At 29.0% G+C, this 15,640-nt stretch overlaps 1 protein-coding gene across 1 annotated transcript in view; it reads right to left on the reverse strand.

Moving 5' to 3' along the window:
• Positions 1 to 15,640, reverse strand: part of MED17 (mediator complex subunit 17) — a 44,942-nt gene that overhangs the window by 16,158 nt on the left and 13,144 nt on the right. The window contains exons 3-6 of the mRNA XM_075369372.1: positions 13,507 to 13,642; positions 9,929 to 10,109; positions 7,335 to 7,523; positions 810 to 1,015 (exon numbers count right to left, since the gene is read on the reverse strand). Of these exons, the coding sequence (XP_075225487.1) occupies positions 810 to 1,015; positions 7,335 to 7,523; positions 9,929 to 10,109; positions 13,507 to 13,642 (712 nt within the window). The remainder of the gene's footprint in view (positions 1 to 809; positions 1,016 to 7,334; positions 7,524 to 9,928; positions 10,110 to 13,506; positions 13,643 to 15,640) is intronic.

The following is a 15,640-nucleotide window of genomic DNA, read 5'->3' on the forward strand; positions in this document are numbered from 1 at the left end:
CTCAAGCTACCCCATCACTAACCTCTGTGGCAGAGTGGTGACAGCATTCAGCCTTTTATTCAGAAGGTTCTGAGTTCAAATCCTGATCAGCCTTGGCATATTTCACATACTGTAAAACTAACTTTAAAAAAAAAAAAAAGAAGAAAGTAGGTAACCGTAACAGGGTATATGGCTGTAAATTAATAAATAAGTTTTCTAGCCAAACTTTACATTATACCACCAAGCAAATATATGCTAATTTGTGATAAAGGGATGAGCTACTACAACCCCCCCCCCCCAGAACAATTGCAAAATGTGAAATAACCCTACTCTCAAAGGGTGCAACAAAACCACTCAGATAAAGGAAATAGGCATTCATCACACCCACTACTTTTCAGAAGATAGAAGTAATCTTTATCTAGTTAGGAGCACATGTTATTGATCAATGATTTTTCATCATCCAATTCAAATAAATGCTATAATAAACTGCTTTACCTCCAGACAATGAAAAGCTCAAAGAACAGGTTCATTTAAGAATACTTTACTCACCTCCAGTATTAAGAGTAATATCAAAGTATCAAACTGAATTACAGTAAGTTCAGCAAGGGCCCCATTACTGAATAAGGTTATTATTTAAAACTCATATTTAAATTTGTCACATATTTTGATGAGATTTTATTCAAGATTATACTGTGTGAAACTTACAAGGCCACTAACTCCAGGCCAGACACTCCACTATTTAAAAACTTTTTCTATACAATTAGGCATCTGAGAATAAGTAAATAAGTAAGGTATTACTTAAATAAAATATGAAAAAAACAATAACTAACAGTCGCCATTATTTGGTTTCCAACAACCATATGTGGAATTGGAGCCTGTAACTGAACAGCTTCTTTGGCTAACTGGTTAAATAGTTCCTTACAAAATAAGACATTTTGAGCTGCTTCAAGTTTCTGCTGCCAGTGAACATCAGGTATAGGGCTGGCCATTGCTGAACCCAAAAGATTTAACGAAGCGCTACATAAATCTTCAGTATCTAAAAAAAAAGCACACAAACAATTAAAAAATTATGTATTTCAGTAGAATAAAAATTGCCTGTTGAAAATTGCACCCACTTGACAAACAATCACATTCTGTTTCATTTATATAAGATACACCGACCCATCATATCCTTTTCACAACAATCCCTATAAATTGTTTCCATTTAAATAACCTAAACACATTTTAAGTTCACAATATTTTCAAATTTAGACCTACTTCATTAAAAATTTAAAAGAGCATAAACATAAAACAGTTTCGTTCAGAACATTTTACTATTTTTATCATGAGATTGAACAAACATGTAGAAACAATAAGAAATTAATTATGTCTGTAATAAGTATCTCATAATTAATAACAATAATTGATAGGAACAAAGCTAGCCATGTTGCCACAGCAAAAAAATAATTCCCACATGGCAGATACAAAAAAATAATTCCGACATGGCAGATAATCTCTGAATTCTCCTCACAGAAAAATAAAAAGTGCACAGTATGAGATGTAAAATAACCAATTGATGCAGAGTCTAGAGAATAATGCAATATATGTACAAAAACAAAAATTGTAAAATTTTATTTAACTTAAAATTACACACTGATAGGTCATGTTGACATAATACTAGTCCATACTTCCTCCACCTTCTCCCTCACAGCCATTAATCTTTTGGAATTATTTAAATTAAATTTGAATTAAGAAATTAAGGTCTCTTACAATTAAAAAAGCCATCCTATTGCTTAAAATGAAATTTCTATTCCATGGTTCCTAATTCTTTTCAGAAGAGCCTTCAGACTGTATATAAATATAATTGGAATGGATAAAAACTTCAAAATTAGAGTTTACAAAAGAAATTACATCCCATTATATATACAAATAATGGGTTTTATATACATAAATCATACAAAAAAAAGTCAAATTATGCCTCTTAGTATATTAAAAACACTATCAGTAGTATGAATATACTCATTTTTGAGACCCTTTCATAACTTGCTCTAACAATATATATATATGGACACAATCTATTTAACTTTGTTTCCTAACAAATACCAACCTCCAATTACTTCATAATTATATGAAAACAACTGCAAATAAAACATAGATGGAGACAAATAATAAAGTTTAACAATGGAAATTAATGAAAGTTAAGATATCCATGCTGATAAAAGTACAGGTATCAACTTAATTGTGCTTTCAAAAATAGAATTACTTACTGAAAAATTGTGAGCAATGATGAAATGAACATGAATGACCATTAACTAATAATAGAAGAAAGAATTTGTCATTTATTTTAATCTACGAAGAGGATGAATGATTTCAGTTCAAATGTAAGACTTACAATCATTTCATGAGCTTAAATATAAACTATGTAATAATGTGAGATAGTAAATTAAGATATCCAAAAACTGAAATCAATGATTCTTAAATACTGGATTTCCCCAAATGTACGTCAAGATTTTTACCTACATTTTCTTCCACAAAATGAGAAGTCAGCTTATATGCAAGGTCAAATTAAATTTGGATTAAGCCTGGCTTTTAAGTTGTTTTGTAGTTTATTTTCATTTCTATATTCATGATGGAGGACTTAATACAGTTTATAGTTATTTTATTAAACACCTTCAGTTATTATTATTATTATTATTATTATTATTACTATCTATTATTATTAATAAAAGAACCTAATTAAGAATTTCTTATTTTCATAAAGATACAGAATTTTTAAATTAGTATATTAAGTAAATTTAAAACACAGAATTACATTTTCAAACTTTTAAAGAAAAGGGATAATTAAATGAATCTACATAACCAGTGAATGTTTTTAATTTTCCCTTTTTCATGAAACCATATTTTTTTAATTCTATTTAATTTAAGTTTTTCTTCAAATAATAAATAAACATTTATTTTTGGTAGTAATTTGATCATATCTTTTCTATTTTGCTATATTGATTCAATACTAATACTAGGATTATCCCTCTAACTTATTATCTACCTGGTAAGGTTAATGAGCATTTAGGATTAGAATGTGTAAGATAAATACAGATGTCCATTACAAAAAGATTGTTGCTTTAAAATCCAATACTTTGGTAATTCTTTTCCATCAGAAATGAGTAACAGTGTAAAAATGTTTTCACCAAAATTTTTAAGCGAAATTTTAATTACAAGTAATAAGTGAAGCTGAAAAGTCTAATAATTGTAGTGCAGCTAGAAGATATGGTGTCAACAAAAAAAATTACATTGTTGTAGAGAACAGAAAGACTCCTTACTGACCACAATATCTTCCTTAAAAGTTTCAGAGGACCACACCACCGGTAGGCCTTTTCCAAGAAATAGATGATTTGAATGTTGAAGTCATTTAAGAAAATAGAAGTAAAGGTTTTTGTATTACAAAAGACGCAATCATGATCAAAGGTCATGAAAGTTAGAGAAAGAGGTACAACATTAACATATCATACATTAACTCAATGATTATCAGTGGATTACAAGGAAACACTTACTGTTTTCCAGAAATACATTATTATTTAAGAAAAACACACAATTACCCCATTTGAAAGAATTGGTAATGCTGATCAAACTCCTGTTTTTTTTTGCATGCCTACAAACACAACAATCAACGAAAAAGATAAAGATTTGTGTTAATTAAATCATGTGGAAATGAAAAAATAACTGTTACACTCTATGTATGTTATCTGATGTATCAAAATTGCCACCATTTGTGATTTTAAACAGAAAAATGTTGTCAAAAGAAACACTACTCAAAAACATTGTTGTACAAGTAAATGAAAGAGATTGGATGAATGAATCTTTAGTCAAAAATTGGCTTAAAGCAGTCTAGTCCAGAAACTTAGGTCTTAGAAGACAGCAATCCATGTTAATACTTGTTTTAGATGTAGTTGTGAATAAGTCTTTTAAAGACAATCTTAAAAAAAATTATAATTGTAGGATGTGAAGCAATAGACAATTCCCTACATCTGATAACTCCAACTGGAAGAATAAAAAAAATATCTCCTGCGAGCTTATTATGTATGAGTGGATTATTAAATCATAGAACTTAATAACACTGTATATTGTTAAACAAGGATTTAAAAAATTGCATTAGCAATATATCAGATGGAACTTTCATTTTCTTTTAGCCTCCGGAACCACCAAAAGGTATTACATCAGAGGATGAATGAGATGTATGAATGTAAATGAAGTGTAGTCTTGTACAGATGTGTGGTTAATTGAAACCCAACCACCAAAGAACACCAGTATCCACAATCTAGTATTCAAATCTGTATAAAAGTAACTACTCCCTTTACTAGAATTTGAACCTTAGACCTCTTGACTTCAAAATCAACTGATTTACGATGATGAGTTAACCAATAGACCAGCCCGGTTGGCGATATTAGATAGAACTGAAGATGATATTCTGTGGAAGTATGATTCAAATAATAAAACCAACATTTTATTTTCAGATGGCAGCATTGATAAATTAAAGTGTTGTGTATAAATTTTTGTAAGTAGTGTTTTTTAAAATACAATTTTTTTCATGAATCTATAGCAAAAAAATTTAAATAAAAATTTAAAGATTGCAATCATTATTTCATTCAGAATATTTCTTCCTAAAACTCTTGTACACAATTTTACATTTTTAATAAATGTACGAATAATATTACGTAATTACATAAATGAATTTCTTATTGTAATAAAATTCTCTTTGGTAGCGGAAAAATTTCTAACAACTTTTTTTGCCTGAAAATTAAATTAAAAAATTGGGAGGTTGACCTATATTCAGGGTCGAAGTATATTCAAGCAAATATGGCAAATATATTTAATTTATGAACAGTGGGGTCTGATGAATGTTAAGATTAATATAATTCATGGAGTTTATTATTAAGATTTTTTTTTATGGAGATTATTTTTTATGGAGTTTTTATTAAGATTTAAAGTCTCAAGCCAGAGTAAGAGTACAAAAAACCACTGTTAGGCAATGATATTATCAAAAGGATGGGGTGTAACATGTCATGCATCAAATGAAACAAGGCGGCACTACGATTGTTTCATTTAGAAACTTATTAAATAAGTGCAAAGTAAAATGGAATCATAACATTTTTCTTTTCTGTTTCTTTTTTTTAGAAGAGTGAATTTTTGTAGTATGTGAAAAATTCTCCAATAATTCAGCATATTCTTAGGCAAATGTCCAATTTCCTTACTTGACTCTCTCAATGTTATTAAGATATTACTTGAAAGAAAGGTTTACAAGAATTATTTCAACTATTTCATTGCATAAATTCCAGTGATTAAAAAAGGCAGTTAAGAAAATCTATGCTAAAAAACCTCTTAAAATATCCTAAAACATATAGCAGTGTGATACTTTCACATCACTTACGATATACAGTTAATTCCAAATTACACAGCAATCTCTCGAGAGATGATTCTATAACCAAAAAAAGAAAAAAATTCATATAAAAATAAATGAAATAGGTTAGAAAACAGTTCGTTAGTGAGTTTCAGCTAGCAAAATATTTAGCCCAGATTCTATGTGAAATTAAACCGTACTAAAATTCTTGGGGTCAAATCAAGGGATAAATTTGGTGCTTCCTTACAGTTTTTGATCCAAAAAATTGAATAAGAGTGGTCACAGACCTCTAACCCACTTAGGTTTTAAAAAAAAAACAGGGTATAGTAGGCAGTGTATAGCTGTGCACATTGCATGTGAGACAGATAGACTGATAGGACGGGACGGGTGGAACAGTTAGATAGTCATTCCTTTACGAAAACATCTTGTATAGCTCCGTATACTTACATAGTGTGCAGTACATTGTCAAATTTTTTTTAGTTAATAGTACAGCAAGCCAGCCGTCAGCCTATGTGCATAGCCATACGCTCCCCACTATAAAACACTAATAGTTTTGTCGAAAAATACATTCTTTTTCAGGTTTGGAATAAAATAACTGTGTTAATTTGCCAATAAACAAATAAAAATTTCTAGTTAGCTTTACAGAGTATTTAATTATGAGAAGACTGATAAAAATAAAGCCTATTACAATTAAATGCAGATTTGAGAAGATTTAATCAACTTTAATAAAACAAAAGACACAAACTGGATCAGAAAAATGATATGATTTTAAACAGAACAATTTACATAGAAATATTAAAAATTATAAAAATAAATTTTAAAGACATCCCTCTAAAACATTAAAAACTGTTATTTTTTCATATGTTGACAGTAACAGCTGATCAACAATTAAGTTGTGTCTAGCATTTGAATATTCATTTGAGTAGTGTTTTTGCTGTTATTGTTCAGTCAATCACTCACAACGGTGATACCATAAATTTGTTTTCATTTGGAGAGTTGACAGATATGTTGTCAATTTATAGCAATATTGAATGGGGTATAAATATCTCCCACCTAAGCACCAGAAGGTTGTCACATCGCTTTCATGTTTTGTAATAAGTGTGTGGCAAACGTTATAGGAGCAACATTTATATCCATTCCATACAACACATGTACAAAAGTTATTATAACCTGATTTTGATACCTTACCATCAAGGCTCAATGAAGCCTTGGAGGTAATTTTTTTCTGTCACTGATAAGTTTTCTATTTGTTTTCCTTTACATTATGTTGTTCAAGCACTGATGAAAATTGTTCTGTTTAAAATCTCTTTTCCAATTACTTTTCCAATCCAGTTTGTGTCTTTTGTTTTTTTATTAAAGTTGAACTTCTTGAATCTATGTTTAATTTTAATAGATGTTATTTACATCAATTTTCTCATAAACTAGAAAATTTTATTTGTTACTGGTAAATTAACAGTTATTTTATTCTAAACCTAAAAAAGTGCTTTTTTCCAATAAAACTGTTCATGTTTTATCCTGTTTTTCTTAAAACCTAAATGAGATCTGGGACTACTTTTAATCAGTTTTTAGATCAAAAACCATAAGGAGGCAACAAATCTACCCCTCAATTTGCACCTCAAGAATGGTTTAATTTCACAGAGGAAACAGAAAGCAAGGCTAAATGTTTCGCAGGCTGAAACTCATTAACAAACTGTTTTCTGACCTTTGTTTAGATGAAATTTTTTTTTTTATTTTTGGTTATAGAATCATCACCCAAAAGATTGCAGTGCAATTTGGAATCACCTGTATAAGAGCCTTTATTAAGATATATTAATTTAAATAATCAGGCACAAACTTTAAAATAAATTGTTATGCAAACTGTTAAAAAAGTCCTATACAAAAACAAAGATAATATATTGGACTCGTTTACCTTTATAAATGAAAACTAACAAATAATAACTTACAAACAAATATATAATTAAGGAGATGAATAAATAAATATTACCTTTTTTACAAAGAACCTGAATGTATGCAACACCCTGAAGTTCACTGGGTACAGATACCCTTAAAGCTGAATTAAGTTTTGATGTAGGTGTACTAGCACCAGGTGAGGAAGGTGGACTCAAACTTTTTATTTCTTCATCTTCTGCTTTAGTTACTTCAAACATACCAGTCTGCGAGTACTTTGATCCCGCTAAAAATAAAAAACAGGAAAAATACATTTATATAAACAAATTACTACCTAACAGGTAAAAAATAGTTACAAAATAATCTTTTTCAGGCTAGACTAATATCTGGTTCACAATTGATCTGTCATACAAAAATAAACTGATGTTACCGATGCTTTAGAACTTGACTATAGATGAATAGAATTAAAGTGGATTACATAAAAAAATATACCTAAACCTAAATCTGTCATCAGCCAGGGGAGCATAAATTCACAAAATTACATTAAATGTTTGAAATGTAATACCATTTCAGCAAAGTTTTGGATTCAAAACAGAAGGAAATTAACAAAGTAGACTCGCCGGCACAAATGTTGGCGCAGGTTCTGAAAGCCTATGAACTAGAATTTTGCATGCATTGGCCTCTGTTACAAGAGTTATAAAAATGACAATATTCTAAAAACATTGTCATTTTCTATATGTCTTTTGTGGTATGGTATATATAAAAAACAGTTTTCATAAACTTGCTGCAGCGTATGTAATTGTTGAGTTTTATTCTAAATTATACACTGATGTGATCTAGGCCTACTTCCTGTTGTATAGCAACTAATAATAATAGAATCATTCATGAATCATACATGACTAATGTGCTATTTATGAATTGTTGTAAACACAACATGCAATTCTAAGAATTTCATTTACTTATTTTTAATCTACTCTAATCATTGTGCAGTGAAGAATCATATGTCACACATCACTTGTAATTATGTTCTAGAAGTGATTATTATAGAAACATTTACTGCGGTGTATATTTTACTTAATGGAAAGAATAGAGTTAGTGTATCTTACTATTTGTTTGTTGTTTGTGAATTTTTACTATTTGTTGTGTTGTTTTCATTTAAGGCTTTCTCATAAATTCAGTCATGAAAATTTTTAATATTTCAATACAGTTATTTTCTTTTAAAATGCCCAAGTTAGGAGGAAAAGGTACAGTAGTTCATTGTCAGGCAAGGGAAATTGTATTCAATGTTTACAATGTCTTTTTACAAAATACCAGAACCAGAATAGTGAGGATAACTGAAGTGCTGAATACGATTGTTCAAGCAACAAAAGTATCAAAACAAACATTCCAAGGAATTATAGCAGAAGGAAAATCAAATGAAACTGAGAAGCCATCCATGTTCATGTAAAACATGTAAATCGCTCCAGTGCTGTATGCAATTTAGATTCGTTTGACATGGATGCTTTGAGGTGTTTAATAAATAAATTTTATGTAACCGAAAAATGCGTTCAAGTGAAGAGAATTATGCAAAAAGCTCGCAAAAGTGAAATTAATTTCAAAGGGAGTGGAAGATCTTTAAAGAGAATATTATGTAAAATGGTATTTAGATGAAAAAAAACAGAAGACAACTAGAAAATACTGACAGAATGGCATGATATTAAAATGCAAAGAATGAAATTTTATGACAAATTTCCCTGTTTCACAAAGAAGGAAGACAGATTACACAGATGAAACCTACATTCACAGTAGCCATGTGACACCAAAATCATGGGTAGACACAACAAACCTCCATGAGGTTTGGAAAACACCAACATCCAAGAGCTCAATTAATATTGTTCATGCCAGCTGTAATAAAGGATTCATTAACAAAGCTGTACTTATATACGAGTCAAATAAGAAAGAAGTTAATGAAGAGAAATTTCATAAATTGTTTGAATCTGAGTGGAGCAATGTCTGCAAGCATATTGTCAACATTGGAAAAAATACATTGAAGATATATATGATGGGCATGATTCGACAATTTTGTGATAAATGTGAATTCAGAATCGGACATGAGCTCTTTAGAATTTTCTGATGACAGCGACTTTGGAGTTTGTGAACTATAGCAGTAAAGTGAGTAGAAAAAATAATTATTTAGAATAACAATACTAATTGGGATACTAGTTTTAATTAAATAGTATCATATGTATTTTTGGTTATAAATATCACCTATATAAAATGACAATGTTTTCAGTCAGCCTTGTGCCATGCCAAATGTTTGCTAAATGCTAGTAATTTTTTATGCCAACTTACACGCTGATAGTTATAAAAGGCTTTGTAAATGTAGTATTACAACAGATTATGCAAAATTAAATATTTGATAAAGTTGTGATTGAAGAGAATCAAAGATGGATTGGAGAAAAGCAAAGTTTGGCATAACCTAGTAAAATTATTTAGGTTGATGGTTGACAAGTAAGACATGGAAATGTTAGTTAATTTAATACTACAGAGAAGTGAGGGGGCTAAAAGCCACCAAGAAGACAAAGATGCTTAGAGTAGGTAATTTAGGAGATGTAAGAAATATTTTAGGATTAGCACCAACACACAATAGAACATTGATAATAATCATTAATTTGCACATAATATAAGCTGTTGCTATTTGTCTATCAATACCTGTTCTGTAACTAAGATCTCCAACAATAGTATTTGCAACCTTCTTCAGCCTCCAATTTTTTCTCAACCTTAACAACTCTATATGAAAATCAGGAGTTGACCTACTCCTTGCAGCTTCATTCTGTGATGTTCTGAGACGTTCAGCTCCTGTCAAAAGCACTGCAGCAGCTCCTGCTAATGCCTGTGAGGAAAAAAGTTGTAAAAATAAAAATTAAACAGTGCTTACATAACACATAGTAAAACTATATAAAATAATAGTAAGACATATTTTTATAAAACTGTAATGTCCATCTGTATATGGTAATCTTTGATATGTAAAGATTTTCTTCATAATTCTACCATATAGAAACTTCTGCAACCATTTTTAGAATTTTTGTAGATGTAACAGCTACTACAATATGCAACAATCAATGATCATTACAATATGAATTGGAATGGTTCATTAGAACAGGAACCAATTTTAATGTAACCTTCAATGCTAGAAATTTGAATATCAGAATGAATGAAACACAGAATTCAAAAATTTTCCTAGTCCACATTAAATTGAAGATTAAAAGTTCAAACTATTATTATTATTTTTTTTTTATTATTATCTAAAAAGTCTTAATTCTAACCATATTCACTATATACAGTATCTACATTTATTTATTTTCTATTTCTGCACATTAACACTATATAATAATTTAAGTGAGGTAGTTGGGGCATTATTAGGAACATAAAAAACACACAAAAGTGCATAAAACAACAGTAACATTTGATAATGCCCCACAGCTAATCATTCAGAAACTCATCTGCTGAATAACATGTGTTTTTATGAGCAAGTCACAAGCATTCTGTTTAAACATTTTGGACCAAGGTTTTTCATCCTTTCTGACAGTTTATTTTAAAATTTAATCCCTCTATACTGAGGACTTTTCTTATAAAAGGATAATGGTGTTTTGGAAGTGGTAGGTGTTTTCCTGCATTACAATCATGTTTAAAGGTAAATTTGTTTTTTAATTCAGAATTATTGTGAATATATATTAATAATTCCAGATGTATAAGCTAGGAAGTGTAAGCACTTTCAAGAATTAGAATAGAGGCCTAAGAGATATGTTAGGAACTCTTTTATAAATTATATGGATAATTTTTTTCTAAGCCTTAAAAACTCTCGTCCTGCCAAATCTCCCCATAAAGCAATCCCATATGACAGTAAACTGAAAATAAGTATAATACAAAATTAGTCTTATATCTAATGAGACAATCTGGGAAATGGCAGAAAATACAAAACATACAGAATTAATTAATTTTGTAAGGTAATCAATATGCATACTCCAATTTTTTGTCAACCCGCATTCCCAGAAAACTATGTGATTCAGCCAGAGTAAAACCACATTTACTCAAAGAAGGCCCAGCTTCCATCAATTTAAAACTAATAATCTTAGTCTTGAACACATTTATAAGGAAACCATTACTAGTAAACCTGTCTTTAATACAGGTCAGAGCACCCCTAAGTGAATCACTCAACTCCAAAATTGTTCCATACCCCAACCAATAATGTTCTATTAGCAGTAAAAAATATGAAATCCTCACTGATGATTTGTGGTAGGTTGTTTATGAACATAAGGTTTACAGAGGGCCAGCAACAGACCCTGTGGCATCCCATACCTAATGCACTTCCAGAGAATAATATTTAAAGCCATTTCCAACCACATATACCCTCTGCATACAGTTAGCTAAATAAAAAAAGCTAACCAATTCAAATCCACAGAAAAGCCATATAAGAACAATTTATATAACAAAAGCAAATGATCAACACAATCAAGAGTCTTGTACAAATCACAGAAAATACCAGCTATCCTATGAGAGTCATCCAAAGCAGATGACATCCCATTCTCAAAATCACACAAGCATGCTTAATACCTCGTTTCTTCCCAAAACCACATTGAGAAGTCTGAAGCTGAAGTGTGCTGAGGTGATTCCTATCAGGAAAGACTCGTGTCCTACAAGATAAATAAATTAATTATCCTTGCCAAAACAGGTACAAGCTGACCAATCCTAATAAAACCTAACCTGTCCTAAAAATACTAATAGGAACATCGACACAGCCTGATGAAGTCTTATTTTTAAGCGATCATATAGCTTTGATCACACAGTGATTTGAAATCACATCAACATAGAATAATTCCCAATTTTGAGCTTTCACAGTGGTTGGAATTTTAGCTGGTGGAATATTTAATCTAGAAACAACATTAAAACAATATATGAATTCTCAGCTACTGCTGTGGGGTTTACAATTCTTTTATTATCTACTCAAGTAGATAATAAAAGAATCCTGGCGTAAGGATACTCAAGTACATCTTTTTATTAAGATAAGTTCATTATTAACAATTTTCCATGTTGCTTTTAATTTTTTTTCAGCTGACAATGAATTTATCATTCACCATTCTTTTAATTGCCCTAACAACTTTATTGAATATTTTTTTATATTTTTTAACATAAATCAAAAAGTAGGGATCTATTAAATCTGCTTTCTATATGAAGATTTAATTTTGGCAGAGAACCTTACACCATTTGTTATCCAATTTTATTAGTTTTGCCACATTCTTTACTAATAGAAGTTTACACAGGAAAGACACAGTTAAAAGCTGTAATAAATTTACTCAAAAAAAAAAGTCACTGAACATCATATTCATGCAAGGCATATCAGGCACATCAAGTTCAGTTAAACAATCTGAAAACATTTTAAAGAATTCTCACTATAAATCCATCTTTGCACAAAGTATTGGTCTTTCTTGTCTTTTTTTTTTTGGCTGAGTTATAAAAAGAGAATTATGATCAGAAAAACTTAAATCTATATCAAAAACAAATCTGTCAAAATGTTATCAATACAAGAAGTGCTGTTTACTGTTATTTTTGTAGGATCCTTAAAATTTATCTTAAAACCACAAGTAAAAGTTAAATCTATGAACTTAGTTTCATGACTGTTATTTCTCAGTAAATCAATACTGAAATCTCCTGCTATATAAATAAAAGGTACTTCTTGCTTTTTAAAAATGAAGGAAGTCACCAAAAGTTTTAATCAACACAAAATTTATATGAAAGCCTGGTGTTCTATAAATAAACACAACTAACATATTTGGAGAGGGTATTTACACATAAGAAACATCAAAACAAAAATCCTCATTAAAACTATTGAGGTCAGTTCTGACTTTAAAATCTATATTGTACTTTACTAGAGATAACCCATCTCTATGACCTGAAGTATGCGCGTAAAAATCTGGAATCTTGAAGGTTTTTAATTCATTTAAAATGAAAAGATTTATTGTGTTAAACAAATGATCATTAAATGAAATTATACCAATATTTAATGAGACACCCTAAAGGAATAATTCAATATCACTCAGCTTGTTACCAAATGCCAAAACCAGCTTCTTAAAGATTTAGGATCAAAATTATGTATTATCAATTTCCAAAGTATTACAAGAAAATATGGCTGAAAACAAACCGTTGTCATTACTTATTAGTTTCAATTCAAATCGGGAATCAAATCCACCATTTTATTTTGATTGGCAAAAGTAAAACATTTTATTTTGTACCTTTTTTCTGGCGTAGACTTGTGCCATAGGTTTAGTATCTAAGCTGTCTTGTTGGATAGGATCTAAAACCAAATAACGCTTTTCTTTAGCAATTTGTAGCACATCAGCCAGTACACACACTTCAGTTAAGGCACTCCTAGAATAAATAATAAAACATATACAAAAAAAAATTAATAAATTTGAATTATTCACAAATATTATTATTTTAATATCATTGCAAACTACAAAAGTAAAAATTAAATACTAAGATTAAAATATATTAACTACAATAATACATTTTCATTAAGGATACAATGATACTTATTATTCATAAAATGAGCATAAGTTCAAAATTTGTTATTACTTAGGAACAAATTATTGAATTAAAAAATTAAATGAAAATAAATTAAGTATAGAGAAAGAGTAATTTATATATTCTCATACTCTATATGCATGCATAATAATCATTAATTAATTATTAATTAATAATTGCCTGAGCATATAAATAATGAGCATATATAAGCCTGAGCATATATAATAATTGATGAGCATAAAAAAAAAATATCAATCTACAATTAATGGCTATATTGCTGTTATTGTATATTACTGTAATTATTAGTTAAAATTGTATAGTTGGAGAAAGTGCCCAACCCACATGAGCTTCAAATTAATAGAGTAATTTTAATTTTCCATAAGCACACTAAAATCTGTGCCCTAAAAATTTATTTAAGGCCTGTAGGTAATAAACATGTTTTGATTAAGATTTGGACATTTTCTCTAAAGGATAGGATAGCTAAACAAAAAATTCATATTTTTATGGGTTAGGTATTTTCTGTATAATTTCATTAAATTATACATATCTTTACATACAACACAAAGTTTTGTTTCTATTATGCTTAGAATAACATGTAGAAAAATAAATGGAACAACGGTTATAATTTTGAAGAAATATTTTCTTCATTCTACTGACTTTTAGTAAAATATGATGCCAACCTCCTGAGTACAAAAGTGTCTCAATTGGGTCTCTAAAGAAAACTCTTTATGAGGAAGTAACCAAAAAAATATAAGAACATACATTCTTTGTGCCCGAGTTCAAAATAACAAAATGTTTAAACATGGTAGTAGATTACACAATTTAAAAAGGGAATTTCTAATATAATAGAAATTAGTAAGATATGATGAAACATAAACTACATTTAATCAAGAGTTATGGGATTATACTGAAAGCAGGCAATGAAAATATAAAAAAACAAGAATAGAAATAAAAATTTCAAAGAAAATAATAATTTATTCTTTCATTGATAACAGATATATTTAATAGCATATTATATAATATCAGGAAAATAAAATTTAATTGTAATATAATAATCTTGCATAATATACAATATTAATAAAAAGATAAATAAATCTTACCTTAAAAAAGTAAACTTACAACATTATAAAATAATACAATTTTTTCAGAACTACATAAATAATTATCATAGCATTTACAATAAGATTAGCATAAAATTCCAACTGTTTACCAAATGTCAACAAAAAATACAAATCACCTTAGGAAAACTTGATATGGTGGATATCATCCAAATTATTAAACAAAAACTTTTTTATAAATGCATCTGTCATTTTGAATAGTCGTACAAAAAATAACAAGAATAATCTAAATTACACCAATACTTAGTCAAAAAATTTAACACAGCATTATTTTCATTGTCTCCAGCTTTCATTTCATTTATAATTACGGAGTAGAGAATATACTAGTTTTAAGTTTAGCAACGAAGAATTTCATGTGATTACTGCTGCTATAACCGATTGCAAAACTTTTGTTTCCACATTATGGAAACAGAAAAAGCTCTTTTTTTCAAGGTGAAAGACATATAGAGACATTTTACCCTCATTTTTCCAGAGAAAAAAAATATATATTTTGTATTTATGGTCCCCAACTGAACAAAATAAATATTATTAAGTGTTACAAAGGTATGCATTAGACTTGAGACAAACATAATTTCTGATTCTTGACGAAGTCATAATTATATACCTAAACTATAAGTTTATAATTTTACTTTACACATCGAACTATTAATCACTCAGTTAACTTTTGAAATCCAATTACAAGGCATGCAAATGCTGTGGAGAGTTTTTGGACTCCTATTTATTC

Source organism: Lycorma delicatula, chromosome 6 (genome assembly GCF_047948215.1).
Source record: "Lycorma delicatula isolate Av1 chromosome 6, ASM4794821v1, whole genome shotgun sequence".
NCBI lineage: Eukaryota > Metazoa > Arthropoda > Insecta > Hemiptera > Fulgoridae > Lycorma > Lycorma delicatula.